This window comes from Onychostoma macrolepis, chromosome 19 (genome assembly GCF_012432095.1).
Source record: "Onychostoma macrolepis isolate SWU-2019 chromosome 19, ASM1243209v1, whole genome shotgun sequence".
Taxonomy (NCBI): domain Eukaryota; kingdom Metazoa; phylum Chordata; class Actinopteri; order Cypriniformes; family Cyprinidae; genus Onychostoma; species Onychostoma macrolepis.
This window is the reverse complement of record NC_081173.1, coordinates 8,256,526-8,284,343: the sequence shown is the minus strand read 5'-3', so window position 1 is coordinate 8,284,343 and position 27,818 is coordinate 8,256,526. Positions and strand designations below refer to the sequence as shown.

The following is a 27,818-nucleotide window of genomic DNA, read 5'->3' as shown; positions in this document are numbered from 1 at the left end:
CTCATCATCAAGTTTTTTTTCTTCTGTTGAACACAAAAGAAGATATTTTGAAGGCTGTGGGAAACCAAACAGTTTCTGGTCACCATTGACTTCCATAGTATTTATTTTTTCCATACTATAAAGTCAGTTGAGATTAGCAGCTGTTTGATTACCCACACTTAAAATATTGTCTTTTGTGTTTAACAGAAGAAATAAACTCATATGGATTTGAAACAACTTGAGGATGAGTAAATAATAACAGGATTTTCAGTTTTGGCTGAACTATCCCTTTAACTGCCAATATATATTCATTATTTTAAATTTCTTCTTTCGTGTTCCACAGAAGAACTGACAGTCATATGGGTTTGAGCATGACTAAATAATGACATACTGCAAGTCCCGTCATTATTTACTCAACCTTGTGTTGTTCCAACGCCATATGACTGTCATGCTTCTTTGGAAGATGAAAGAAAATATTTGAAAGATCGGCTTGCTGCTCTTTTCCATTCAGGATTCACTTACTGTTTGCATTATTAACATGGCTGTGCATTTTAAGCTAAAAGCGTGCAGGTTTTCATACATCATTACTGCTCTGTCATGGTGTGATTCAAATGGGCTCTGTGAAAGCCGTAGGCTACTGCTGTGAGTCCAGCTGTAAACCGCTTTGATTTAGAGAGACTGCTTTGCACTTTTTGCCCTGTCCAAATAACTAATGACCCTGCAAAAAAAGATCACCTCTGTTGATGCCAGACAACATTTTCTTTTTGTTAGCCTGGATAAGATTTTACTGGTTTTGTGAGAAATGACTGACTGATGATCAATATTTATTGATTCATGCTTCTTTCTTTCCTGGCTTCTGTTCTCCTCTCCTCTGCCTTCAGAAGAATTTTTTTGTTATATGAACACATTATAAACGATCTTGTAAATATATTATCATGCTTTCATTATTTATTTTTGCTACTTTTCAATAGCCATTTATGCATATACTTTATTACTAAATGTTGAATGAATAGTCATTTATGCAGATACTTTTTTTTTTACTTTATACTAGTGCTGTCAATCGATTTTAAAAAAAACTAATTAATCGCACATTTTTTTCTGAAATTAATCGCGATTAATCCCACCTAACATTAAAGTTTTTAAATATGCTTATATATTGCAATAGTTTCACATTCAATCTGCAAATTAATGTACAAACAACATATTTTTAATATTTGTTTAATGGCATCTTTTTTTATGACCGAAGGCCAGTATCACCGATACCAAGTAATACTGATTTCCCTATAAAAAACAATTCCACTAATATTTAACCATTGACTATAGCCATTAAACATTACATTATAGTTAAGAGCTTTAAAAATGACTTCTAATTTATGTGAACTTAAAACAATCTTCACATAAACCCATTATAATAAATGTTATATTTAGCTATCTGTGCCCCTCAGCAGAAATATTCAGAAATTTAATGAAGTTATCAAACACTAAATACTAAACTAAATACAGATAAATACTTACAGCTATTTAAAAGTTATTGATTTCCTCTTTTTTCTTTTATTCTTGATGAACAGACATCACAGCAGCTGAGCTATTAGTTTATTTTGGCTGCTATTTCTTTAAGAGCTGTCGCTGCTGAACGTGACGTGGATCTGACACGCATCGTATTTTCTCTCAACTTTCATCACCTTTTCTGATCCATTTCAGGTCGGACTCATTTCAGTCTCTTCTAATGAGCTGACGAGTTGAATCGGGTTTGTTAGATGAGTGCTGGGCTGCTCCAGGACAGTTTTGAAAACCATTTCAGAGACATGTTCTTAAATGTGACACATATATAACATATTACATGCACGCACAGTTTTAAGGCAGCTTTAATCGCCTTTTTGGTAACTTCATGCCTTAACTTACCACGACGTAGTTACACTGCATGCACGTAGTTTATTTCTCGCTTTGATATGAATTGATTGCTACAGTGCACACCGGTTTCCGCGCTTGTTGCGTCTGAAACATCGTAAATGTATGTGCTTGTAAAAACGTTCTGCGACTGAATAAATGCACTTCTTGTCAAGAAAAAAAGAGACAGAATTAGCAGTTATGAGTGGGGTGGCCAACCTGCAAAATAATTTTAACACGTTAAACTGAAAAAATTAATCGCCTGCGTTAGCGAGCTAATTTTGACAGCACTACTTTATACATCAGCTTAATTGCTAAATGTTGTCCCACATCCAGACTTGTAATCATAAATTATGAAAATCCGTTATAAAAAAACTGAAATACTTAGAAACCATTTTAATATTTATTGTGTAAACATTTATAAGGAAAAGTCAAAGTAAATATAATTTGAGAAATTTGTATTTAGCATAATTTCCAATCACAATATCTATAAAATTATGCAAAAAGTGTGAAAATATTAATTGTATGTATTTAGTATATATAAAATGCTAGCTATGGAATCTTTTGATATTTGTTATTTTAGTATTATTTATATAATATTATAGTATTATTTGATTAGATTAGATTAGCTTTCTCTCTCTCTATGTATATGTGTATGTATATATATATATATATATATATATATATATTCATGTTATGTGTTTTGTAATGTTTTTATTAGTTTTGGGGTTTTAAAATTTTTTACTTTGCTTTAATTAATTATTTTTATTTCAGTTTTAATTTTAGTAATTTTAGTACAGGTTCAGGTTTTTCATCTAACATTTTATTATTTATTTTGTAGTTATTTTATTTCATTTCATTTTATTATTTTATTATTTCAGTTATTGGAAACAATATTTTTTATAGTTTTACTTAACAACACTGTTGGACATTGTCAGTAGACAAATTGAAGAAATGAGGGGGTGAAAAGTGTTATGTAAACATCCATAGTTAAAGACACTTGTGTCTGTGATTCTTTGTCTCTCTTTCAGGTGTTGTGTATGATAACGGCTCCCGTCACCATGATTCTGTCGTCTAAGCAGGACGCCTCGTTCGCCTTCGCCTCGCTGGCCATCATCTTCTCCGTCTACATCACTCTGGTTGTCCTCTTCGTCCCTAAGGTACAACAGAAGATCATTTTCTCAAAACAAGAAGGAGCACTAATGTAAATATTGCATTACAATGATGAATATTAATGATGGATAACTAGAGCAGGGGAAGGAGTGATCAAAGAGGCGTGTAAATGTGTGACATATGCATCTCTCTCAGCGGTCTGCTCGTGAAATCTTAAAGCACGCTGAGTGACGATGTTATGGAGATGTGGTGTAATCAGTGTCAGCAGAGGAGACAGGTGTTATTACACATCTCAGGAGAATATGAAAGAGATGAAAGTAAAGACAGAAAGTACTTTTGTACAACAGCCAATAAGTACACAGAGAAAGAAGACATGTTGTGTACACCCAGACCAGTGTTGTTTTAGTATTATTTTTATGCTATTACAGTTTTTATTAATATTTTGAATTAGCTTTTATTTTTATATTTTCAGTTATCATTTAAATTTTTTTTACATTTTTAGTCATTTTAGTTGCTTTTGTCATTTTTATTTGTTTTATATATTATTTTAATATATGATATATTATTCCAGTTTAGTAATATTAGTTCTTCAACTTATTTCAATTAGTTTTAAGTTTTTCTACTAATATTTATATTTTGTTTCAGCTTTATTTCCATTAACAAAATTGCTTTTAATAGTTATAGTTTTAATAATAACCCTGCTCCAGACCTTTTTTGCTGTATGCGTAGTGTTTTCTTTATGTTGCACCCTGATCACCTGTTTCATTTGCAAAAATGTGTGGAACAATGTATCCCACAATGAACTTTACCCATCCGAATTGAGCAATCCAAGCAATATCAGTCACCATTTTTAACCTGATCTCTTTGAATTATTCTTTAATTGGACTGCTAAAAGGCTCTCGCATGCAAAATTAAATTACAATTTTAAATAACAGTTTTCATTTCTAAGATAATAACTCTATGACTCAATAAGTATAGTCTAATTATTTTTATTTGAACTCATAATTGCTCAGTTTTATTTCTATTATTTTTTTTATTTAAATTTCATTATGTCTATTGTTGCCTACTGCTTACCTTTCACATACTATTTTTAAAAAAGTAGTACATAGAAGATATGTATGCATTCTGGTATATTCCGTCAACATGAGTCTCGTCTGTAGTTATACCTCGTGTGGTGTGTTTGGTGCAGATGCGGAGGCTTATCACTCGTGGTGAGTGGCAGTCGGACCAGCAGGAGACCATGAAGACCGGCTCATCCACGAACAACAATGATGAAGAGAAATCCCGCCAGCTGGAGAGAGAGAACAAAGAGCTGCAGAAGATCATCCAGGAGGTTCTGTGTCACCTTCACTTTCTCCAGCACACTGTTGAGGATGTCTGATAAACACCATACTGAGCACATTTCAGAACTGAATTGAGAATGCCTTTAATTTTATTTAGAATGTGAATTGGGGTAGTAACAATGCAGAATTGTACTTGTTATTAAAGGAACAAGAATTCAAGGAAAAGTACATGTGCTGCAAGTGTAGTTTTCAATACTACATTACATTTCATTATATATATATATAATTAATTGTAATTTTATGGACCATGGTGGAAAATCACTTCATTTTCCATGTACATAACTCATGCTCTATAATGTATGCCACTTTCATTCCCAGTTGCCTTAATCTGAAAGTAAAAACCCCAAACACAGTTTCCAATGATTGCCTCTGGCTTATAAATTGAACACTGAGATCTTAGACAGGGTAATGCACATAATAATCAGATAAATTGGATTTTGTGGGTGGAAAACCTTAAGATCTGGTGACAATCATCAACATTTTAACATATGGCTTCCCCAAATATACTGTTCACGCTATATATTCATTACAGTACATAATATATTTTATATATTTATCTCATTTTCATGAAAATGAAGCTGATATTACTAATATAGAATTGCCATTTCACCATGGCAAAAAATATATATAATGGACCGTGGAATTTGTAGCTTATTATCAGTAGACCTGAGCTGTAAAAGATCAATAGATTATATGGATTCCAAATGTAATGTTTTGACAGTAATGAGCTTATTTTAAAGAAACCTGATGAGAAAAATGTCTACATACGAAGGAGTAAATCAGACCAATTAGTCAGAATTAATTTTGTTGCAACATTTGTGGCATGCATTATTAACTTATTTTAGCATCATTTATATACTACTAGTATTTCTTAATATTTTCAATAGTTTTAATTTTAATTTTTAGTTTAAGTTTTAATAATTTTTGTCAGTTTTAGGCATTTTGCTGTGTTAGTTTAACTATTTTAATTCAGTTAGTCCTCCTCTATAAGTTCTCATCTAATTTTTATGTTTTGTTTTATTTGTTTTATTTCAATTGATGAAAAAATTAAATGTAATAGTTTTAGTTAACAATAACAACACTGAAAGGAAATTCCCCTTTTGTGTGACTGTAATTTCTTTGAATTATGATTTAGCAAAATCCTCTTCCTGTCATTCCAATTCAGCTTCCTGCGGGTCGTGTGGCCAGTTCAATTCGAATTCATCTTCAAAAGGAGCTCATTCTTAAATTCTCAATTTGCTCCTATCCTGTCTCATACTAAAAATGTCATGAGAGCCGTGGCAGATTGTCACGTTTACTTTCATCTTCCTATTCTCAATGGTTTTCATACCTTCACAGATAATCTTTTTTGGCTCAACAGAAACTAGTTTCTCATTTCGCCTCATCTTTTCTCCCAACAGAAAGAGGAACGTGTATCAGAGCTGAGAAACCAGCTGTCAGAGCGACAGGCCCTGCGCTCCAGGAAACGACCCACCTCCTCCAATCAGAACCACAGCTCTCCATCTCTCCCCACTCCTCAGAACGATCCCAAATCTCTCCTCCCACCACCAGGATACCCCCTCCCTGCCTCCGACAACCACTCCCTCCCTCCCACCTTCTCCAACTCCTCCACCCTCTACCAGCCCGACGGCAAAATCAACCGCAACAACTGCCACGCTGGCCGACTGCAGCTCCTCTACAAGTGAGCCTGGAGGAACTGGGATGAAATGCAAGCGGGGACACGGTGAACTGAAAGAGGGGAGAAAAACAAGCTACCTTGATTCGCGGCCCACAATTTTCCCCATCTCCGCCCAGCAGACGGCCTTGTTTGTTTCTTTTGTTTCCGACACTTGCTGTGATTCATGGGAGGTTATAAACAGGAGGCTTGAGAATCTGGTTTAGATTGCATCATTTGATGTGTCACCATATTTGAAAACCACACATGCAAATGAGTAACCCTCAGCTGATTTTGACTCGGAAAATTGTGGACGAATGATGACATGCTAAAAACGTCCATACAAAAACATCATTCCCATTATTCCCTTAAAATACTAATAATACCACAATTTTTTGATAAGCTTTGCTTTTTTTGTTCATATTTTCTACAGCTCCTACAGTTCAATCAGGTTGTCTGAATACAAGCCATGACACACCAAGCTGACCATCGGCCAACGTCAGGCCATCGTAGAGCATCAGTCAGACTAGTTTTTGTGGTGTGTTCAGCACCGTTTGCACTAGTCAGACCCAACTAGTGGCTTTTTGGCCTATTGAGCATGTTGGATCGACATCCGTTGAGAGAGAACTCTGATTGGCTGTTTGGTTTAACAAACAAGTGCATGAGAATAAAAGCAAAAGTCATGAATACAAGTACAGAAGGCTGTTCTAATTTTTTGTCATCTGACCTGAACATTCAATAAGCAAATACTGTCCAATTTTTCATCTGCAATTTAAAGAAAAAAAACATTATTCATATTTAAAATGGCTTTGTTTATGGATCGTATACATACAGTCTTAGTTCTGGTTTCCTTTTCTGAATGACAAATACAGGCTATTGATACATGCAGTTATTTTCTCTCATGTAGGCACAGAATGTACCTGCTAGTTGGCTTTTGGCTGTAGCCATCGCAGCATGTTCAAGCGCAACTTTTAGGCCAGACGTAAACACGAGGCAACAACAGTCAGCTTTCGTTGCTGCTAGTTTGGTTTGGTGTGTCAAGGCCTTAAAGGGATAGTTCACCCAAAAATGAAAATTCATTAATTTATGTCATTAATTACTCACCTTTATGTCATTCAAAACCTGTAAGACCTTCGTTGTGACATGGACTATTTCAATAATGTTTTTCATTCAATTTGAACTCTGAATCTGCATTAGAGAGACTGACTGATTCACGTTTTGAATTACATTTTGATTATCATGACATTGAATTGCAATATATGTATTGCGATATGTATCGTATAGCGAAGATGTTGCCGTTTTCATTAGTCTGACAAGTGCTTAATGCAATCGCGAGTCAGTGTGGTAATGACATGGAAGATTTTTTACATTTACATTTATTCATTTGGCAGACACTTTTAGCCAGTGCATTTTACAGTACGTCTAAAGTTTACATTTTATCAGTATGTGTTCCCTGGGAGTCGGACCCTTAATCTTAGTGTTGCTGGCATCATACTTGAACTGCGTTTGACTTCTGACATACTTCATATCCTGTTGTTAATCTACCAATTTTCCAATTTCAACATGACCTCATAAACAATTTCGTTTTATTAGCCCATTACCTCATTTTGAACTCACTTTTTAGGGATTCCTATCTTGCATCACAGACATGATACCTCAAATCGTGTAGTTTGTTGAAGAGAGGTGTGCTATTGCTTTTCTAAGTGATCAAACTAATGATTTTCACCAGGCAAGTGTAAAGAGCCAATAAATCTACACTAAAGGAAGGACATTTTTGTAAGAAACCCACCAGAATACCTTAGCAACTTCATAGCAACATCCTGCCAATTTAATGTGATTTTTACATGGACAAAAATCTCTCATAATTTCTTTATCAAAAATAGTCTAGCTTCGCAATAACCTGCAATGATGTAATGAAATGATGTTGGTTTGCTTATAGCCAGCTTTTCTCCCAGAGCATGCTGGGATAATATATTAACAGTCACAAGCTGTTGAAGGTGTTTGAAGTCTTTGTACAGAGGAGACGTAATTTCATCACAGATTTGGTGGTTTTGTTTTTATTAGATCCCCCTTGTCGCTGAAAGCTGCAGATTGAATCTCCCAGTATTGTAATGCAGTTTGCTTTTAAATGGCACCTGCCATATTGAAAGCGTCACAGGATGCTGCTACTTTGCAATGCAGATAACATTAAAAGTGCATTGTGCAACCATCTTTGTTTGTTTGGTACACAGCAATGAAAAAGATTTTTGAAAAGAGGAATTAGTTCATTAGTTGAGCGTGCAATACGGTACTTTACTTGGACACGCACATTCACACTCTCATCAGCTGCTTTGTGTCACTCAAACCACGTTACGTTCCTGATTTAATCAAAAACTGAAACCCTACTGTACAGTACAGTACATGATTTCTGAACACAGTATAGAGGAACTGTAATTCTTGGTCACCTCATCATGAATAAAACGCCAGTTTCTGCAGCGCCTCCTAAATGACAGTCTTCAATGGCAGCTTTCCTCCACAGCTGTGCGTCTGTTTGACCCTCGTAAACTCTTGCTTTATCTCGGTGTGTGCGGCTTGGATTCATCAGCAGGCCTGTACAGCAAAGTTTCTTCGGTTTCAGCTGGACTATAAATGGTTCGTCTCGTCAGCCTCATTTCATTCTTTGCGGCGGCAAAAACTCTCTCATTTGGAGGGACAGGATGTACAGAAAAAAAAAATCCCTGCAGGGACTATGAGAGTCATTTGTCTATTCATAAGTGCTTGTGACAATAGCACATTGCTCAGTATTTTTGAGAACTGTTAATGCCTCATAATATTTGGAATGTTGCTGCTGGTTTTGTCAAACATATATAGGCTGTGTTTGGAATAGCATGCTAGCATACTACCCTTAGTGTAGTATATAGTATGTATAGTGGGTACATTATATGGCTGGGTACCATATCCCACAATTAAATCTCTCAAACTGCAATAGAGTGAAACATTCAGGTTCACAAAGTAAAAATCCTGTTCATTTTCTTAATGGGGAAATTCGGTTTTTAATAGTAACTAAACCTTTAAAGACAACTACTCTGAGTTACGAGGTTGATAATCTTTTGTTGAAGCCATCAGCCCATATTTCAACACATTTTTCAAATAATCATGCTTAAAGGTGGAATTCCTTGAGGAAAAACCACATTACCCATGATTCTGCAGAGAATCTCCACCAATCAGAGAACTGCAACAAGTAAATTTCGCCACAAGATCTCATGAAGCACTGCAAATGATTTAGAGTCAGTTTCCCTGCACTCTTAAACTACTTAAATGTTTGTATGCATAATATGCACATTTTGCAATAAAAGTAAAATATATTGTTTCTATATCAATAGTCTATATTTCTTCTTCTTTTTTAAATGTGTTTGTCATTTGCAATGCTTCATGGGATTGTAGTTTTTTCCCCTTCTTGTACCTTTGTCTTTTTGTCCAATTTTCAAATACTTTTTTTGCTTCAAACCAAAAATTGTTCATGGCTTATAACGGAAGATTTTTTTAATCACTATGGTAACAATTATTTGGAGAAATACTCCCAGAACCAATAAAGTTGTCAGTCACAATATTAAATATTATATATTAAGCACCCAAAAGTTATATTAAAATGCATATCAACCATATTTATTTATCAAATAATAACTGGACACAGTTTAAAGTTTGAAATGTTTAGTGTAGCGTAATGCATACAGTTTGAGATACTATTTGTTAATAAGAATACAGTATATATACTGGCAGTATAGTACTATACTATGCTACAGTAAACTAGTACTCCATTCCGAACACAGATGGAGATTGAACTGCATCATGATGTCATGTATTTGGTGTGTCATAAGCACTTGTGATTGGCTAAATGCTGCTCTGGTGATTTACACAAAGCCGATACAAGATGACTTTCCAGGAATCCTGGGGAGGATGTCGTGAACATAAGTACAAACCCCACCATGGTGTTTATTATCGGCCTACTGTAATATTTTATTCATCATTTCTCGTCAAATGGTGGTTCAATAATAATCATGATAGTGATGTTCATGCAGACAATGATATGCACAAATGTTAATTGTGTAAATGCTAAATGTACATGATAAATGTATTCTCTTGCACAAAGTATGAAGTATATAAAGTCAAAGGTATCCGTATGTGGTATTGAAAATATATTTGTATTTGTACTATGATAGATTCTGTACAACGCTATTGGACTGGTGTCTATGGTGAAATAAATGTAGTTTTTGCTACATTTTTTAAAACTCTTCATCTCTTTAGTGGTTTTTGTGTTTGATGAGTCACGTAGCACTCACAGAAACTACTTTATAATTTGAATTGCTTTATTACCCTCAGGTCCAGTGTAAGACTTGCCAGTTCGTGATTTTGAAGCACGTCAGTCACCTTCAGCACTGACCGTGTGAATATGACAAAACTGACATAATAAAAGAATATGATGTGGCATCTGATGGTATTTCAGTGGATGTCACGGTCAAAGGGGACTTCCAGAGTTAATCCCATTTCTATATTTAGAAAATTTTTGATGCTTTTTCTGTTTTCCAAACAAGTCTTATGCATTTTAAAACATGGGTGGCACTTCTAGTTTTGGTAACTGCCACTTCAGAAGAACTGAAACAAATAATTCCAAGAAATAATGTTGCACTACAAATAATCAGTGAACATCAGTTTGAATGAACGAGCTGTACATTTTCTGTCAAGCTCTATTTTAATTCCTCAGGAAAATAATTTAACGCTGGGTGTTTTATTTGTGACATTGGTATCACAAGAAAATCTGTGATGGGCGGGCTTTTTTGTTTGTTTGTTTGTGACAATATACAGACAAGAAGACAACAGACTACACTTTTAATGAACGATATCCCATGAATAATTCACTACAATGTTCTAAGAATCTCATTTTTTTCTCCCAAATCCTCACTCTCACACATGCTTTTAAACACCATTTTCTCCTTTTTTTTTTTTTTTTTTACTTCTAATCCTTATTAGCAGTGTTTAATGGAATGTTTCTAAAGCAGGTAAAAGCATAATTTGTTGACTGTCAAAATGAGGGAAAGCACTTCCATCAATGTTCCAATTATAAAACATTTTTGTTCAATGCAACATACATTCATGTTACGTAAATTATTCACTTCCATGTGTTACTACAGTAATACTTTGCATGTCTGAAATATTGCTGCAGGGGGTGTCTGCTGAAAGTAATTGGCTAATACTTGCACACTTTTAAGTTTCCTTTTGATTTTGGATGGATGAGGAGAACTGCTAAAGGGATGACGTCATTTTGTTATTATTTGTTATTTGTCCATTGGCTTTTGGATTATTAGGAAAAAAAGAACTGTTACCAACTAAAGTTTATACCTAAATACAATCATGTAAAAAGATAAACACAGGCTGTAAACGAACTACACCACGGTGGCATTTACCTGTTCGGTGTGATGATGTTTAACGTCCCCAACAACCTCTGCAGTGCCATTTAACGACTTGTTAGCAATTGCCTGTTTCAAGACGAGTAAAAGCTATAAAAAAAGTCATAAACTACATCAGTAAAACCCCTTTATGTGTTTGAATTAAGTATGAAAATAGCTTGAGCTTGTGTTCACCACAGACATTATTTCAGGCATTTCAACAAAAACTCATAAAAAAAAAAAACATTGATTTCAACCAGAAGTGCTAAAATGCTGTTTTGGCCTGCAAAAACGCATCATCTGCAGCATTCTATTGAATCCTGTTTTTGAAAATTCTTATTGAATTCAGCCTTTAAACTAGTTCAATGGAAGTTGCTAATTGTTTACAGTTCAACAGAATTTACCTCAATGCCTCAAACACGAGTTTTTCCATTGAATTATGTCACAAAACCCACTGATTTTATTGCTCCTCAACCATTGTTGATTAATCAGAGTAACAGATAGGCCTGAGGTATAACCACAAAAATGCCCACTCTACATGAGTGGTCCCTGGAGCCTGACATGGTGGTGCATGTAAGGGAGTTTCCCCTCACTGAAACCACACAATTTTCTCTGACGAGGAAACAGTGTCAGCGGAAACATGCACATGACTAAAATGCAGTTTCCCTAGTACTCTGCTTTCTAATTTTAAATACAAATATCTTGAGGACTGAGGGGACTTTCACGAGTTCTCACTTACATATAATAAATCCAGTAAAGGTTTTGCGTATTTGGCGTACTGTCAGGGCAGAGGGCTGCGAGCTCAGTAATTACTCCCGAACACAGGTACTCCCCCTATCCGGGGAGAGGGGTCCGAGCTCGGCCTTAGCCCCTAACCCAGAGCACTCCCAAAAGATGCAATTAGCGCAGAACAGCAGCCAGAGTGGGGCATTCACCCCCCAAAACTTGCAGAGCTTAAGGTTGGTGGGGTGCTGGACGTCGCTTGGAGTAGAATCATTGCGGTGGTCTCTGGAAAGAGAATGTGGCTTCAACGGAAGCGCACTGCTGCAGCATCTGAAAAGAGAATGTGGTTTCTGCGAAGCGGGCACTGCTGCGGTAGTGGAAATTCCTCAGGAAAATAATTTAACGCTGGGTGTTTTATTTGTGACATTGGTATCACAAGAAAATCTGTGATGGGCGGGCTTTTTGTTTGTTTGTTTGTGACAATATACAGACAAGAAGACAACAGACTACACTTTTAATGAACGATATCCCATGAATAATTCACTACAATGTTCTAAGTATCTCATTTTTTCTCCCAAATCCTCACTCTCACACATGCTTTTAAACACCATTTTCTCCTTTTTTTTTTTTTTTACTTCTAATCCTTATTAGCAGTGTTTAATGGAATGTTTCTAAAGCAGGTAAAAGCATAATTTGTTGACTGTCAAAATGAGGGAAAGCACTTCCATCAATGTTCCAATTATAAAACATTTTTGTTCAATGCAACATACATTCATGTTACGTAAATTATTCACTTCCATGTGTTACTACAGTAATACTTTGCATGTCTGAAATATTGCTGCAGGGGGTGTCTGCTGAAAGTAATTGGCTAATACTTGCACACTTTTAAGTTTCCTTTTGATTTTGGATGGATGAGGAGAACTGCTAAAGGGATGACGTCATTTTGTTATTATTTGTTATTTGTCCATTGGCTTTTGGATTATTAGGAAAAAAATAACTGTTACCAACTAAAGTTTATACCTAAATACAATCATGTAAAAAGATAAACACAGGCTGTAAACGAACTACACCACGGTGGCATTTACCTGTTCGGTGTGATGATGTTTAACGTCCCCAACAACCTCTGCAGTGCCATTTAACGACTTGTTAGCAATTGCCTGTTTCAAGACGAGTAAAAGCTATAAAAAAAAGTCATAAACTACATCAGTAAAACCCCTTTATGTGTTTGAATTAAGTATGAAAATAGCTTGAGCTTGTGTTCACCACAGACATTATTTCAGGCATTTCAACAAAAACTCATAAAAAAAAAACAAAACATTGATTTCAACCAGAAGTGCTAAAATGCTGTTTTGGCCTGCAAAAACGCATCATCTGCAGCATTCTATTGAATCCTGTTTTTGAAAATTCTTATTGAATTCAGCCTTTAAACTAGTTTAATGGAAGTTGCTAATTGTTTACAGTTCAACAGAATTTACCTCAATGCCTCAAACACGAGTTTTTCCATTGAATTATGTCACAAAACCCACTGATTTTATTGCTCCTCAACCATTGTTGATTAATCAGAGTAACAGATAGGCCTGAGGTATAACCACAAAAATGCCCACTCTACATGAGTGGTCCCTGGAGCCTGACATGGTGGTGCATGTAAGGGAGTTTCCCCTCACTGAAACCACACAATTTTCTCTGAGGAGGAAACAGTGTCAGCGGAAACATGCACATGACTAAAATGCAGTTTCCCTAGTACTCTGCTTTCTAATTTTAAATACAAATATCTTGAGGACTGAGGGGACTTTCACGAGTTCTCACTTACATATAATAAATCCAGTAAAGGTTTTGCGTATTTGGCGTACTGTCAGGGCAGAGGGCTGCGAGCTCAGTAATTACTCCCGAACACAGGTACTCCCCCTATCCGGGGAGAGGGGTCCGAGCTCGGCCTTAGCCCTAACCCAGAGCACTCCCCCCAAAAGATGCAATTAGCGCAGAACAGCAGCCAGAGTGGGGCATTCACCCCCCAAAACTTGCAGAGCTTAAGGTTGGTGGGGTGCTGGACGTCGCTTGGAGTAGAATCATTGCGGTGGTCTCTGGAAAGAGAATGTGGCTTCAACGGAAGCGCGCACTGCTGCAGCATCTGAAAAGAGAATGTGGTTTCTGCGGAAGCGGGCACTGCTGCGGTAGTGGAAAGTAGAGATACAGGCTCCTGCGGGAGCGGGCACTACTGCGGCAGTAGGAATAGAGATACAGGCTCCTGCGGGAGTGGGCACTGCTGGTGCAGTGGGAAGTAGAGATGAGTGGGAAGTAGAGATAGAGGCTCCTGCGGGAGTGGGCACTGCTGCGGCAGTAGGAATAGAGATACAGGCTCCTGTGGGAGTGGGCACTGCTGCGGCAGTGAGAAGTAGAGATGAGTGGGAAGTCGAGATAGAGGCTCCTGCGGGAGCGGGAGCGGGCACTACTGCGGCAGTAGGAATAGAGATACAGGCTCCTGTGGGAGTGGGCACTGCTGCGGCAGTGGGAAGTAGAGATAAGTGGGAAGTCGAGATAGAGGCTCCTGTGGGAGTGGGCACTGCTGCGGCAGTGAGAAGTAGAGATGAGTGGGAAGTCGAGATAGAGGCTCCTGTGGGAGTGGGCACTGCTGCGGCAGTGGGAAGTAGAGATGAGTGGGAAGTGGAGATACAGGCTCCTGCGGGAGTGGGCACTGCTGCAGCAGTGGGAAGTAGAGATAAGTGGGAAGTCGAGATAGAGGCTCCTGCGGGAGCGGGCACTACTGCGGCAGTAGGAATGGAGATACAGGCTCCTGCGGGAGTGGGCACTGCAGCAGAAGTGAGAAGTAAAGATGCAGGCTGCTGTGGGAGCGGGTGGATTGGTGGAAATGAGCTGATGACTCGGCTGATGAGGGTTCAGTGAGCTGCTTTGATATGGAAGCGGTCTGACCGAATGTAGGTCTTGAAGGCCTCTGACGTTCCAGTGGCCAAGTGACTGGATTTGAGGCTGGGAGAGGCCTTTTTGGGCAGCTGTGGTAGCTGCGCCTATACGGAAGGAGTGGCTGGAGTAATGATCTAATGGGATGCCAGATAGCAGTAGAACAGACTGGAGATGTTTTTGGAATCAGAAATGTGTGGCGGGGCGATTAGAGTCATTGTTTAGCCTGTGGGCTTCTGTAATGCAGGTAGGCTAGGAAGGTTTGGTATGGTTGGATTGGTGACTGGAGATTGAAGATATAAATGAAGTGGCCTCTTTTCAATTGATCTGTCTTGCTTTGCTTAATGAAATAAGAGCTTGATTCTGTATCTAGCACTGATAGGTCTGAAAGGGTTGGGTGGATTTTGGATTGAAGCTGGACGTGATGGTGAGTTCTGAGCATCTGAGGAAACCGAAGAAGGCCAAAGTGAGCATGGCGTCGAGTGTGCATAGAGTGGTAGCCTCTGCGGAGGGTGGAAATGCATTTGGTTAAGATATCTAGAGTTATTGGCTGTCTAGGGGCCTGGGCGGGTGGGTTGGTCTCTTTGGATGCCTTTGATGAGCATGGATGTCTGTGAGCTGGCTATTTCTGGGCAAGGTGATCCAAACATGAGCTTGTGGAAAAATTTAATTCCGCTTAGGTAGCCTTTGATGGAGCTGGCTTGGAGGTTTTTGTTGGTGTTGAGATGGGAGATGAACAAGGTGATGGTGAGCAGGGGAAAATCGGGGTAAGGTAGGTTGTAAGCGTGGTGAAAATTTTTAAACTATTGGAGTAAGGCCAGGAGCATCGGATGTGGATTTAAACTGTTCTACCATGGTGTGGATGGGAAAGAGAAGTGGCGTGGGGGTAATTTTTTAGGAAGAATAAATAGTGTATTGGAGGTGAAGAGAGTGTCTGACAGAATGATGAGTGTAAAGCTGGAAATTGAAGGGGTGATGATAAATGTCATCAGTGCATATGCCCTGCAATTGGGGTGTGAGATGGAGGAGAAAGAAGATCTTTGGAGTAAGTTGGATGAAGTGGTGGTGAGGATACCCGAAGAAGAAAGAGTGGTGATTGGAGCAGACTTCAATGGACATGTTGGAGAAGGGAACAGAGGTGATGAGGAGGTGATGTGTAGGTATGGTGTCAAGGAAAGGAACGTGGAAGGGCAGATGGTGGTAGATTTTGCAAAAAGAATGGAAATGGCAGTAATAAATACATATTTTAAGGAGGAGCACAGGGTGACGTGAAGAGTGGAGGAAGGTGCACACAGTTGGACTATGTCCTATGCAAGAGATGCAACCTGAAGGAAAGTAAAGACTGTAAGGTGCTGGCAGGGGATTGTGTAGCTATACAGCATCGGTTGGTGGTTTGTAGGATGACTTTAGAGGTGAAGAGGAGGAAGAGAGTGAGGACTCTCAAGGTTAAAATGGTGAAAGTTAAAGGAGGAAGACCGGTGGTGGTGAAGAGTTACAGAACGACTGGGCGACCACTGCACTGGTGAGGGAGACAGCTAGAAATAGTTTTATGGTGCCAAGTTCCCTACACCTTCTACCTTATTTTATTTGTTCTCAGGTTAAGTAAAGAAAGACAAGCCTGTCCTATCCCATAAGCATTTGAATTTTCATACTCACAAAATAGGTCACAGAAGACTTCTCCGTGGTCTGTTCTGCTCAAGTCTATAAATCAGAGTCTTCAGGCAGGCCAGCTTCTTAGTTATAATAAAGTATAGTTTTATTGTATACAGGTTAAATATGTTACAAACAAAATACCAATATAAAAAAAACTGAAAACAAAAGGTATATAATTTGCAAGCTCGGTTGTTCAGAGGCTTCAATGGCAAGGCCACCGGCACCGGAGACGCCGTCACACTGAACCAGCATCTGATTTTTTTCATTGCACTTCAGTCCTTTATAGACAGCAGGTGGATTCTAATGTCTTGTGGTGTCAGAAGGTCTGGAAATTCCCTAAGAAGTTTCCTATATAAAGTCCTCCATTTTCTAATTTTTTTTCTCAGATGCCTCCTTCGCTGCGTCTGCAACACAGCACTCAACGGTAACATTCCTTTTCTTTAAAGCTCTTGCTAATACAGGTTTTATCTCTAGCTATACTCTTGCTAATACACTTTATAAACATTTTCTCAATAAATGGTTAATACAATACCATGTGTGTGTGGTGTCTTTTCTTAAAGGGATAGTTCACCCAAAAATGAAAATTTGGTGTTTATCTGCTTACCCCCAGGGCATCCAAGATGTAGGTGACTTTGTTTCTTAGGTAGAACACAAACGAAGATTTTTAACTCAAACCGTTGCAGTCTGTCAGTCATATAATGCCCATAAATGGGCACAGAATCTTTGGAAGAAAAAAAATGCACACAAATCCAAATTAAACCTTGCAGCTCGTGACGATACATTGATGTCCTAAGACACGAAACGATCGGTTTGTGCGAGAAACTGAACAGTTTCTAACAGACTGCAACGGTTTGAGTTAAAAATCTTTGTTTGTGTTCTACTCAAGAAACAAAGTAACCTACATCTTGGATGCCCTGGGGGTAAGCAGATAAACACCAAATTTTCATTTTTGGGTGAATATCCCTTTAATAAACCACTTTCTCAATAAAATGAATTCAATAATATGTTTGGTGTCTTTTCTCAATAAACCACTTTCTCAAAACAAATACAATAATATGTTTGGTGACTTTCTTAATAAAAAACAATTACAATAACTTGTGGTTACAATGAAAAGGTATTACAGAAAAAAAGCAAACTTGCAATAGGACAATTGCTTATTTTCCTCAACAAAAGATACTTAGTATGACATCTGGACAAAAAAAGGAAGACAAAGATGCTTGGTGGTGGAATGAGGAAGTACAGGAAAGCATAAGGAGGAAGAAGTTAGCGAAGAAGAATTGGGATAGTCAGAGAGATGAAGAAAGTAGTCAGAAGTACAAGGAGATGCGGCGCAAAGCAAAGAAAGAGGTGGCGAAGGCTAAGGAAAAAGCGTACGACAAGCTGTATGAGAAGTTAAACACTGAGGAAGGGGAAAAAGACCTGTACCGACTGGCTAGACAGAGGGATAGAGCTGAGAAGGATGTGCTACAGGTCAAGGTGATAAAAAATGCAGTTGGAAATGTGCTGACAAGTGAGGAGATTGTGTTGAGAAGGTGGATTGAGTATTTTGAGGAACTGATGATTTTTCTACTGATGTAGAAAATGAAAGAGAGAAGGTTGGGTGATGTGGAAATAGTGAATCAGGAAGTCCAGGGGATTAGAGAGGATGAAGTGAGGGTAGCTATGAAAAGAATGAAGAGTGGAAAGGCACTTGGTCCAAATGAGATACCAGTGGAGGCATGGAGAGATGGCAGCAAAGTTTTTAACCAGGTTGTTTAATAAAGTCTTGGAAAGTGCCTGAAGAGTGGAGAAGAAGTGTACTGGTACCGATCTATAAGAACAAAGGAGATGCTGTAGTAACTACAGGGGCATAAAGTTGATCAGCCACACAATGAAGTTATGGGAAAGGATAGTGGAAGCTAGATTGAGAGGAGAAGTGATGATCTGTGAGCAGCAGTATGGGTTCATGCCAGGTAGGAGCACCACGGAAGCAATGTTTGCTTTGAGAGTGTTGTTTGAGAGTATAGAGAAGGCCAGAAAGAGTTGCATTGTGTGTTTGTGGATTTAGAGAAAGCTTACGACAGGGTGCCGAGAGAAGAGTTGTGGTATCAGTAGGAGCAAAACACAGTACATGTGCATAAATGGGAGAGAGGGAAGCAGAACAGTGCAGTTACAAGGAGCAGATGTGGTGAAGGTGGATGAGTTTAAATACTTGGGGTCAGTTGTTCAAAGTAATGAGAGTGTGGTAGAGAAGTAAAGAAGAGAGTGCAGGCAGGAGGTGGTGGCACTGACAAAAAGACAGGAGAAGGAGCTGGCAGAGTTAAAGATGTTTTCTTTGGGAGTGACGAGGATGGACAGGATCAGAAATGAGCATATTAGAGGGACAGCGCAGGTAGGACAGTTTGTAGACAAAATGAGAGAGGCAAGACTAAGATGGTTTGGGCATATGCAGAGAAGGTTTGCAGGGTATGATCCGCTGTGGTGACCCCTAATCAGGAGAAGCCGAAAGAAGATGAAGATATCATAAAGCAAACACCCCAAAGAAGGTTTTTCCGTTTCCTTCTTCAACGTGGGGCAGGAGTTTTGTGGTGGTTTTGGTGTGTAGTTTGTCTCCAGCTTGCAGGTGGAAGGCCGCACCGAGGTAAATGGTGTCGTACAACAGATCTTCGGTGCCAGACGCGTGCACACAGGCGGAGCGGATCGCGCTGAGAAGCGGCTTGGAGCTGCCGTAGGACTCGGAGTAGAACCACACCGAATGGCTCATATGAACGACGTTGTGGTCCTCAGGTATGTCATTCTTGCAGCTGATGTGGAAAGACACCTGACTGTAGACAAAGTAAATGCCATTGTTAGGAATGATGATCTCTCTGTTCACCAATTCCAAGCCGCCTGAAACGAAACCCTGGTCCGGGTTCAGTTTCCAATCTAGGCTATCCTTACACACGTCAGGGTCATATGCACCTAGAAGAGAATACAACAAAAACATGCCCTAAGTCGGTACTTCTCAATAGGTTTTTGCTGCAGGACGTAAATTTTACATTGGACATCAAGTGACAAATATGCAAGTAAATAATGCATTTTTTACATTTGAAGTTGCCTAAATAAACATTAGTTAATAGATTATGAACAAACATTATGAACATAATAAACAATAGTACCCTATAGGCTATGTATACAGCAATATTAACCTAGATTAATGAATGCTGAAAAAATAGTTGTCCATTAATTTATGGATATATTCCCTTGATAATACATTAATGTTAACAAAATAAACATATGATCTTAAAATGAATTTTAATGTCTATAAATTTCAATATTTCATAGTTTTGGCAGGTGCCATACAAAACATCAAAACTATGTTTATCCTCACTGTAAGTGAAACTGTATCTTCTGTAATCAGGGTCATATTTTCTCTTAATTTGCATAGTTCGTATAATTTTCAAGGATGAGACCATGTCATGTAACCTGTTCATATTGGTGTCTATAACTGATTAATTTCTAATTGACAGATGAATTTGTGTCAAATTATAGTAGAATTGTGTCAAATTATAGTAGAGTTTGACTGCTATACAGTAACTTTGGCCTTTGACTAACAAAAACAGACCCATTTTGAAACTGTACTTCTTTCTATAGGAGTGAAATCTGACATATATTTCTTTATCCTACATTTTTGGATTCATAACCAAGTGATTAAAATTTATAGTCCAGTCAACTTTTTTAGACTTCATACAATCACCCCTAGAAGTATTTGGACTTTTGCAATATATTTAAAATGTACAATACAGACAGTGCAAAGCTGCTTAAAGTTTTAATGCATTCTGAGGTGAGGTGATGTTTAGTGTTTATTTACAGCTCATTTACCGCTTATAGCACTTTTGAATCAAGCTTACCTGTTAAATGGATGGCAACCTTGGAAGTGACATTTTCTTTTGAAAGATGATCTCTTAACGTGAGCCTGAGCTCTGATGGGGAAAAACACAAAATAACTCGTATAAGATGATTTAGTTTAACAGAAAATCAAATAATCTGATGTGAATGGGAAAAAGGGGATATGAAACTGACTGTCTGAACTCACCGTTTCCACCTTCCTGATTGTTCTGAGACTAGAATGAACAAAAAAACGTAACATTAAGTACACAATAATGCACTGATATGTGCCTGAAATCAGGCCCGGCTCCAGATACGAGATGAAGGGTGGGCCAAGTGATACTCCAGGTGGGCAGGGGTTATGAGTTGGGGGTTTATGCCCCATTTTATTTTAAAGTGAAAGGATGAATGCCTTATATTATAAACAGTGACATTTGTATTTAATTCACCCCAAAATGGGCCATTTGCACATTTTCACTTAACTTCACGGAGTAAGGATAATTATTAAATTAATATTAGCCACAACAGAGGTGCAAATTTTGCAATACATAATTCAAATTTTAAAAATTAAATAGACCGCAGCAATTAACATTTTGTCAGAACCTCTAGTAAATTACAAGCTATTTGTTTAGTTGTCTATTGAGAATCATAGGAGAATATGATCTCTATTTGGGAAAAAATAAATAAATAAATATCCAGAATTGTGCATATTCCTATGTTTGACTGACTGTTTCTCCCATGCAGTGACGGGCAAATGTAACCCCCTGAGCTGAAACGACTCTCCGCAATCTCTGATGAAATCAGTCGGGTTTTCTCTGTATTAGAGCTGTTTTAAACTTACTGTTTGAACGAGTTCCTTGGACTGAAAAGTTTACAGGAGTTTACCGGTTTAAAAAATATCTGATCGCAAAAACCTGGTCCTTTTGGTTTTTCTTTTCATATTATAATGTACTGATTCAAATTAGAAATCAATAATTAATTATTATTTTGCCACTTTGCGCGCCTCCCGTGACTCTCACGCCCCAGACCGACTCTGCTTGCATTCACATGATTTGTCGAGATGAGAGGTAATTCACGGTGCCCCTTCCTAGTCTGATTTTTATAGTATCATTTCTAATTACCCTGATACTGACTCTCTGACTCTGAGCGATAAAGATTAAAATATAAAAGTGCCGGTAATGTGTAACGGAGTGTCCGTCACATTTCATGCACTGGTTCTGTTATTAAAGAGTGTTCACTTTGGCTGACATCTTCATTCGAAATTGTTGTTGTTGAAGCAGCAGCAACTCTGTCAGCATCTTGTCTCGGGACAAAGCAGGCGCGGGCGCAATCATCAATCATATTTAAACGGAAGCCGACGCGTCCTGACCGCATCACTGTCTTTACTGGGTGTTTTTAGGGAATATTTGCATTTATTCACAGATGATTTGATTAGCAAATCATGTGGTGGACTGTCATTATTTTGGCTAATGCGAGGCACCACTGAATGCGCATCAGAGGGTATTTAGAAGTAGGTATAGGCTAAGCAAAGCCGACTGATACGCCGTATACCTGAATATACCCTGCACTACACCACTGAGACTGACAAGACCATGCATCAACAGATTCTTAGCTTATTGACAAATATCTGATCTTGTAAGATGTTCTCCCTTTACACAGAGCACTGTACGCGTGATGGCCAAATCGAAAGTGAAAGTGAAAGGCGCGAGCTCTCATTCAAAAGGATTTCAATTCCGCGCATATTGATAGCGGCTCCCTGATGCATGAAAATACAGTATTAGCACGTATGTGGGTGTGGGCGGTAAGAAAACGAAAAAGAAAAAAATATAGGAACCTCAGTTGAATATCACAACAATTTTGTGATTGGCTGTTATGTGTGGGGCCAGGGTGGGCCAAGCTTCTGATTGGGTGGGCCAGGCCCACCCTGGCCCCCCCGTGGAGCCGGGCCTGCCTGAAATTTAGAATGACATGCTCGATGTGTATGGGTCAGGATAGTCACCTTGTTGAGCGTGAAGCAGACCGCAGCGGCGGCGCACAGGGCCACAGTCAGCAGCACCCCACACACCCGCCAGACGCCTGACTTAGAAGAGCCGGCCTTCCTCCTCGACACCATCACCTGTGGTAAGAGCAGCGCTTCTTTTTCAAGAAACTGACTCTCAAGATCCATCATCACTGTGTCTGTTAGTCCTCCGAAAGCTCAAGTTAAACTATGTCCAAATATAAAAACTGCAGAGTGTCAGTACACTTCTAAATGGTCTTGTAAAGTCTCCTCAGCGCAGTTTATCACTTCAGTGTTTTGCTTGGTTTGTCTGTCAGCGTTGTGCTCAGAAAAGCTGCTTCTTCATTCTTTTTAAAGCAAAGACTGCAAGATCCATAGACCGTAAAAAAAAAAAAAAAAAACTAAAGAAAAAAATGGACACGTCTCCACTTTCTTCCTTTCTCCACAAGTTTCTGGGTGGAGCTACTGTAAAAAAGATTGTGGGTAAAACTTCCGGTGAGGCGGCGGAAGTAGTATACCAATGTATTTTGTGTGCTAATTAGCGAAGAGGGTAAGCCTGCGTCCCAATATGCATACTATCCACCCTATCTGCTCTAAATAGTATTGAAAATGACTACTATTATTTAGAATTTAGGATGGATAGTATGCACATTGGGACGCAGGGTAAGTGTTTTTCGGGTCTTTTCCACTGTCGGGCCAGTGCGAGGCGAGCTTGTAGGCTTTCAGTAGGCCGGGCGGGGCTAATAGCCTCGGACCACTGTTGCCAACTCTTGCGATACAAATAAGCAACCGCAGCTTCAAAAACAAGCCCAATATTTATTTATTTATTTTTTTGATGATTTATTATCATCAATATTATTTATTAACAGTTATTTGTAACCAATAAATGAGCCTGCAACATATTAAACTGAAACCACTCTTTTATCTGAAAAGCAAAAACAGAAGCTATTTTACAAAAATCAGCAAACTGCAACAAAAGTGGGAACAAAACTCATCTCCAATCACCTGTGAGCAGAATAGGATTGGAGAGATGGAAAAGGAGAAAAACACAAGAGCTTCAAAGGGGAGCTGTAACATAGCCACATATTTATAGCCTAAAATATACTGGGGTCATTCTATGGAAATGTCCATTTTTCTGTCCCTATAGCCTTTACAGAAATATTACACTTGAAAAACACTTGGTTACAATTTTTTTATATCTTAAAATGAAACAATCCCCCAGTTTAATTTAATTAATAAATGCCCTGTTCGGTTAATTAGCTCACAAGCAGTCTCATGAGGCGGTCTGAGGTAACGTTAACTGTTAAAACATTGAGGTAAGATTTTATACTTTACCTTTCTTTTAGTTATTTGAAATTTAACACGATAAACTATACAGTGTTCACTTTCAAATTCTTTAAACTTTAACCGTGGTAAAGTTAATTAGTTTGTTTGACTGCCTGCCGTTCGGGCTAGTCGATGATGTTCATGCTAACGTTAGCCATACTGTAAACTTGAATATAAACCGCTGTATAAAGTTTAATTAGACCGAGGCTGCCGAAAGTGTGTGGGATTAATAATTTCCGCCTTTCCCCCTCAAGTGACAGGCCTGTAAATTGTGTAATCTGCTCGTTAATGGTGTTTTTTTACATGCATGCTTTTTATGCTAGTTTAATTCTCAAATAGATCTGATACTTTAGTTTCAACAAATCTTTAATAAACAAATGGTTCACTTTTTTAGGTCCTGACTGCCACCAGTTGAGTCAATGATTCAGTGAGTTGCTTATAAGAAAAGATGCTCATTTGTCACAACCTTGTATTATAAATGTTTTATTCATTGCTATTTTATTCATTTATTCAAGTGTTTTTTTTTTTTTTTTCTTTAATCATCAGGTGGAGAGACAGTCTGGGCAGCAGCAACAAGACAACTATTACAAGTAAAGATGGGTTTCAAGAACTGGTACTACTTTGCTTCCTGACTTGTTCAGTACTGAAAAAAGGATATAAGCTACAGGATCAATAGTGCTGCTATCAGTATTTTAGTGACGTTGATTCATTACCCCTGTAGACACAACCACATATCATCCAAACCATCTCCAAGTGGATTGCAGCAAGGATCCAGGATCAAGAGATCATTTATCATGAAGACTGTTCCATAGGAAGCAGCGAATCCTGGGTGAAAAACTAAACCTGGTTGTTTCAGCATAACTCAGGCAAGACAACATACATTTAAATTGATTTCAGTTGGTTATATGTTTCAGATCATCTTGACCATTCTGTTGTCCTGGATTTTAAGACATGCTGGAACTGCATTTCTCGTGGCTGAAAGATTTGTGCAGCGGTATCCAGACATACAAGCACCTTCCTGGACCCACACGACTAAAGGCTCTGGAGGAGAGACAGGTAATCCACAGGGTTGGATTTAGGGATTCAACAAAACCAATTTTTCAGAACCGATCCGATCCCAAAAATTATTTGTATTTGAGTATATGAGTATTTGCCGATACCGATCAGGGCTCGAAATTAACTTTTTTACTTGGTAGCACTGGTGCTCCAAACTTTAAAAAGTTAGGAGCACCACCAATAATTAATGAGCACCATAATTACAAATTATATATTAACAGATTTCATCTTTAAATTCTTAACTTTAATGCAGATTGGTTAATATATTAGCTGTCAGTCACCCAGTCACTGCTTTCCGCTGTCAGGTGACAGGGAGCTATAATTGAGAAAATTGAGGGTTTAATCTTATCATTATACATTACTGACACTCTATCCTCCAATTTGATACTGTTAAGTGCTTTGACACAATCTGTATTGTTAAAAGCGCTATATAAATAAAGATGACTTGACTTGACCACGGGAAATTCAAATTTAATCGCGTTAATCACAGTCGTTGACTGTGATTAATCATGATTAAATCACAAATTTAAAATACTAGGATTTACAGGTGCTGGTCATATAATTAGAATATCATCAAAAAGTTGATTTATTTCACTAATTCCATTCAAAAAGTGAAACTTGTATATTATATTCATTCATTACACACAGACTGATATATTTCAAATGTTTATTTCTTTTAATTTTGATGATTAGAGCTTACAGCTCATGAAAGTCAAAAATCAGTATCTCAAAATATTAGAATATTTACATTTGAGTTTGAATAAATGACCATCCCTACAGTATAAATTCTGGGTATCTCTTGTTCTTTGAAACCACAATAATGGGGAAGACTGATGACTTGGCAATGATCCAGAAGACGAACATTGACACCCTCCATAAAGAGGGTAAGTCACAGAAGGTCATTACTGAAAGGTGTGGCTGTTTACAGAGTGCTGTATCAAAGCATATTAAATGCAAAGTTGACTGGAATGAAGAATTTGGGTAGGAAAAGGTGCACAAGCAACAGGGATGACCGCAAGCTTGAGAATACAGTCAAGCAAAGCCGATTCAAACACTTGGGAGAGCTTCACAAGGAGAGAACTGAAGCTGGAGTCAGTGCATCAAGAGTCACCACGCTCAGACGTCTTCAGGAAAAGGGCTACCAAGCCACTTCTGAACCAGAGACAACGTCAGAAGCATCTTACCTGGGCTGTGGAGAAAAAGAACTGGACTGTTGCTCAGTGGTCCAAAGTCCTCTTTTCAGATGAAAGTAAATTTTACATTTAATTTGGAAATCAAGGTCCCAGAGTCTGAAGGAAGAGTGGAGAGGCACAGAATCCATGTTGCTTGAAGTCCAGTGTGAAGTTTCCACAGTCTGTGATGATTTGGGCTGCCATGTCATCTGCTGGTGTTGGTCCACTGTGTTTTCTGATGTCCACAGTCAATGCAGCCTGACCTGGGGTATTGTTAAGAGGAAGATGAGAGACACCAGACCCAACAATGCAGAAGAGCTGAAGGCCACTATCAGAGCAACCTGGGCTCTCATAACACCTGAACAGTGCCACAGACTGATCGACTCCATGCCACGCCGCATTGCTGCAGTAATTCAGGCAAAAGGAGCCCCAACTAAGTATTGAGTGCTGTACATGCTCATACTTTTCATTTTCATACTTTTCAGTTGGCCAAGATTTCTAAAAATCCTTTCTTTGTATTGGTCTTAAGTAATATTCTAATATTTTGAGATACTGATTTTTGATTTTCATGAGCTGTAAGCTCTAATCATCAAAATTAAAAGAAATAAACATTTGAAATATATCAGTCTGTGTGTAATGAATGAATATAATATACAAGTTTCACTTTTTGAATGTAATTAGTAAAATAAATCAACTTTTTGATGATATTCTAATTACGGTATATGACCAGCACCTGTACCTGTAAATGTGTTGAAATAAAGAAATGCATGACAAACTAGTTTAAGGAAACAGAACCTTACACTTCTGCCAGGTATGAGACATAATCCTTATTATTCTTTTATCATTCTTTTGTTTTTATTCATCCATTATCAGCCTTTATACTGGCAATAAAACGTTTACCAAGCCACATCGCTTCAATCCCAGCATACATTTACCCAACTATTATCAAAAGTATTTCTAAATAAATACAACAAAACATTTCTTGCGACCTTACATGAAGTATTATGACAAAATGCATTATGAAGAAGAATTGGACCTGTTCTGCAGGTGCATTAGAGCTAACATTAGCATCATGCTACATATGACAATTTATGAGATTAACAGTACACTTTTACTCAGAACTCACTTCAAACCACCATCGAGTGTTTGTAATAACTTCCTTTCACAATCACATGTGGAATTTGGTCGTTTACTGTTGTTAAAATATGCTATTTATAGCCTTTTATATCGCTGCACAAATTAGCATTTCAGATGTACACATTCATCACATACAGACCATATCTATCGTAAACGTGTGTTTATTATCTAATATAATCTATAGTGGCTGTTGTCATGTTTATTTCTGCTGTGTAAAAGTCATGAATGCTCTGCTGAAACTCACGTTGTTTGTGATGTTACAACCGCCTCTCCGTTCTTAAGTCGCCAGGGATACAATCAAAATATAATACACATTAGTAAAAGAATCTCTTTTAATTTTTATGTGTCTATATACACTTTGGGCGGTTGCGGTACATTATAAAAGTATCCCAAAAAAAAACGCAAAACACGGCTCTGCAATTTTTCCCGCGACTGTATTTTCAAAATAGCCCACTTGTGCCGTTACCCTGGCAACACTGGGATGTACCCTCATCACACAATGATATATAACCTTCCGTGCTGCGATGACGGGAAGAAGTTGGGGTCAAACCTTATCAAGTGATTAATTTGCGTTAAAAAAAATATTAATGC

General features: G+C 38.1%; 2 protein-coding genes across 8 annotated transcripts in view; one reads left to right on the top strand and one right to left on the bottom strand.

Annotated features, from left to right (window-relative positions):
• Window positions 1-10,247, top strand: part of gabbr1b (gamma-aminobutyric acid (GABA) B receptor, 1b) — a 125,710-nt gene extending 115,463 nt beyond the window's left edge. For 6 of the 7 annotated variants that reach the window (XM_058754318.1, XM_058754317.1, XM_058754320.1 and 3 more), the window contains 3 exons: window positions 2,898-3,026; window positions 4,169-4,312; window positions 5,723-10,247. In XM_058754318.1, coding sequence (XP_058610301.1) covers window positions 2,898-3,026; window positions 4,169-4,312; window positions 5,723-6,007 — 558 coding nt within the window. In that variant the 3' untranslated portion in view covers window positions 6,008-10,247. Of the gene's footprint in view, window positions 1-2,897; window positions 3,027-4,168; window positions 4,313-5,722 lie in introns of those variants that run through there. The other variant, XR_009267393.1, reaches the window with a different exon arrangement.
• A 6,534-nt stretch (window positions 10,248-16,781) lies between these two features.
• Window positions 16,782-22,970, bottom strand: LOC131526386 (tumor necrosis factor-like). The gene is made up of 4 exons (XM_058754671.1): window positions 22,537-22,970; window positions 20,746-20,773; window positions 20,561-20,632; window positions 16,782-19,631 (listed from the first exon to the last, which is right to left on the bottom strand). The coding sequence occupies exons 1-4, from the start codon at window positions 22,705-22,707 to the stop codon at window positions 19,192-19,194; spliced, it is 711 nt and encodes a 236-aa protein (XP_058610654.1). The 5' UTR covers window positions 22,708-22,970; the 3' UTR covers window positions 16,782-19,191.
• Window positions 22,971-27,818: the final 4,848 nt, after the last annotated feature.

Coding starts and splice junctions, on each gene's coding strand:
- LOC131526386 (XM_058754671.1), bottom strand. CDS start 22,707: ATGATGGATCTTGAGAGTCAGTTTCTTGAAAAAGAAGCGCTGCTCTTA. Junction 20,774..22,536: donor TCTGCTTCACGCTCAACAAG/GTGACTATCCTG, acceptor TGTTCATTCTAG/TCTCAGAACAATCAGGAAGG. Junction 20,633..20,745: donor CAATCAGGAAGGTGGAAACG/GTGAGTTCAGAC, acceptor TTTCCCCATCAG/AGCTCAGGCTCACGTTAAGA.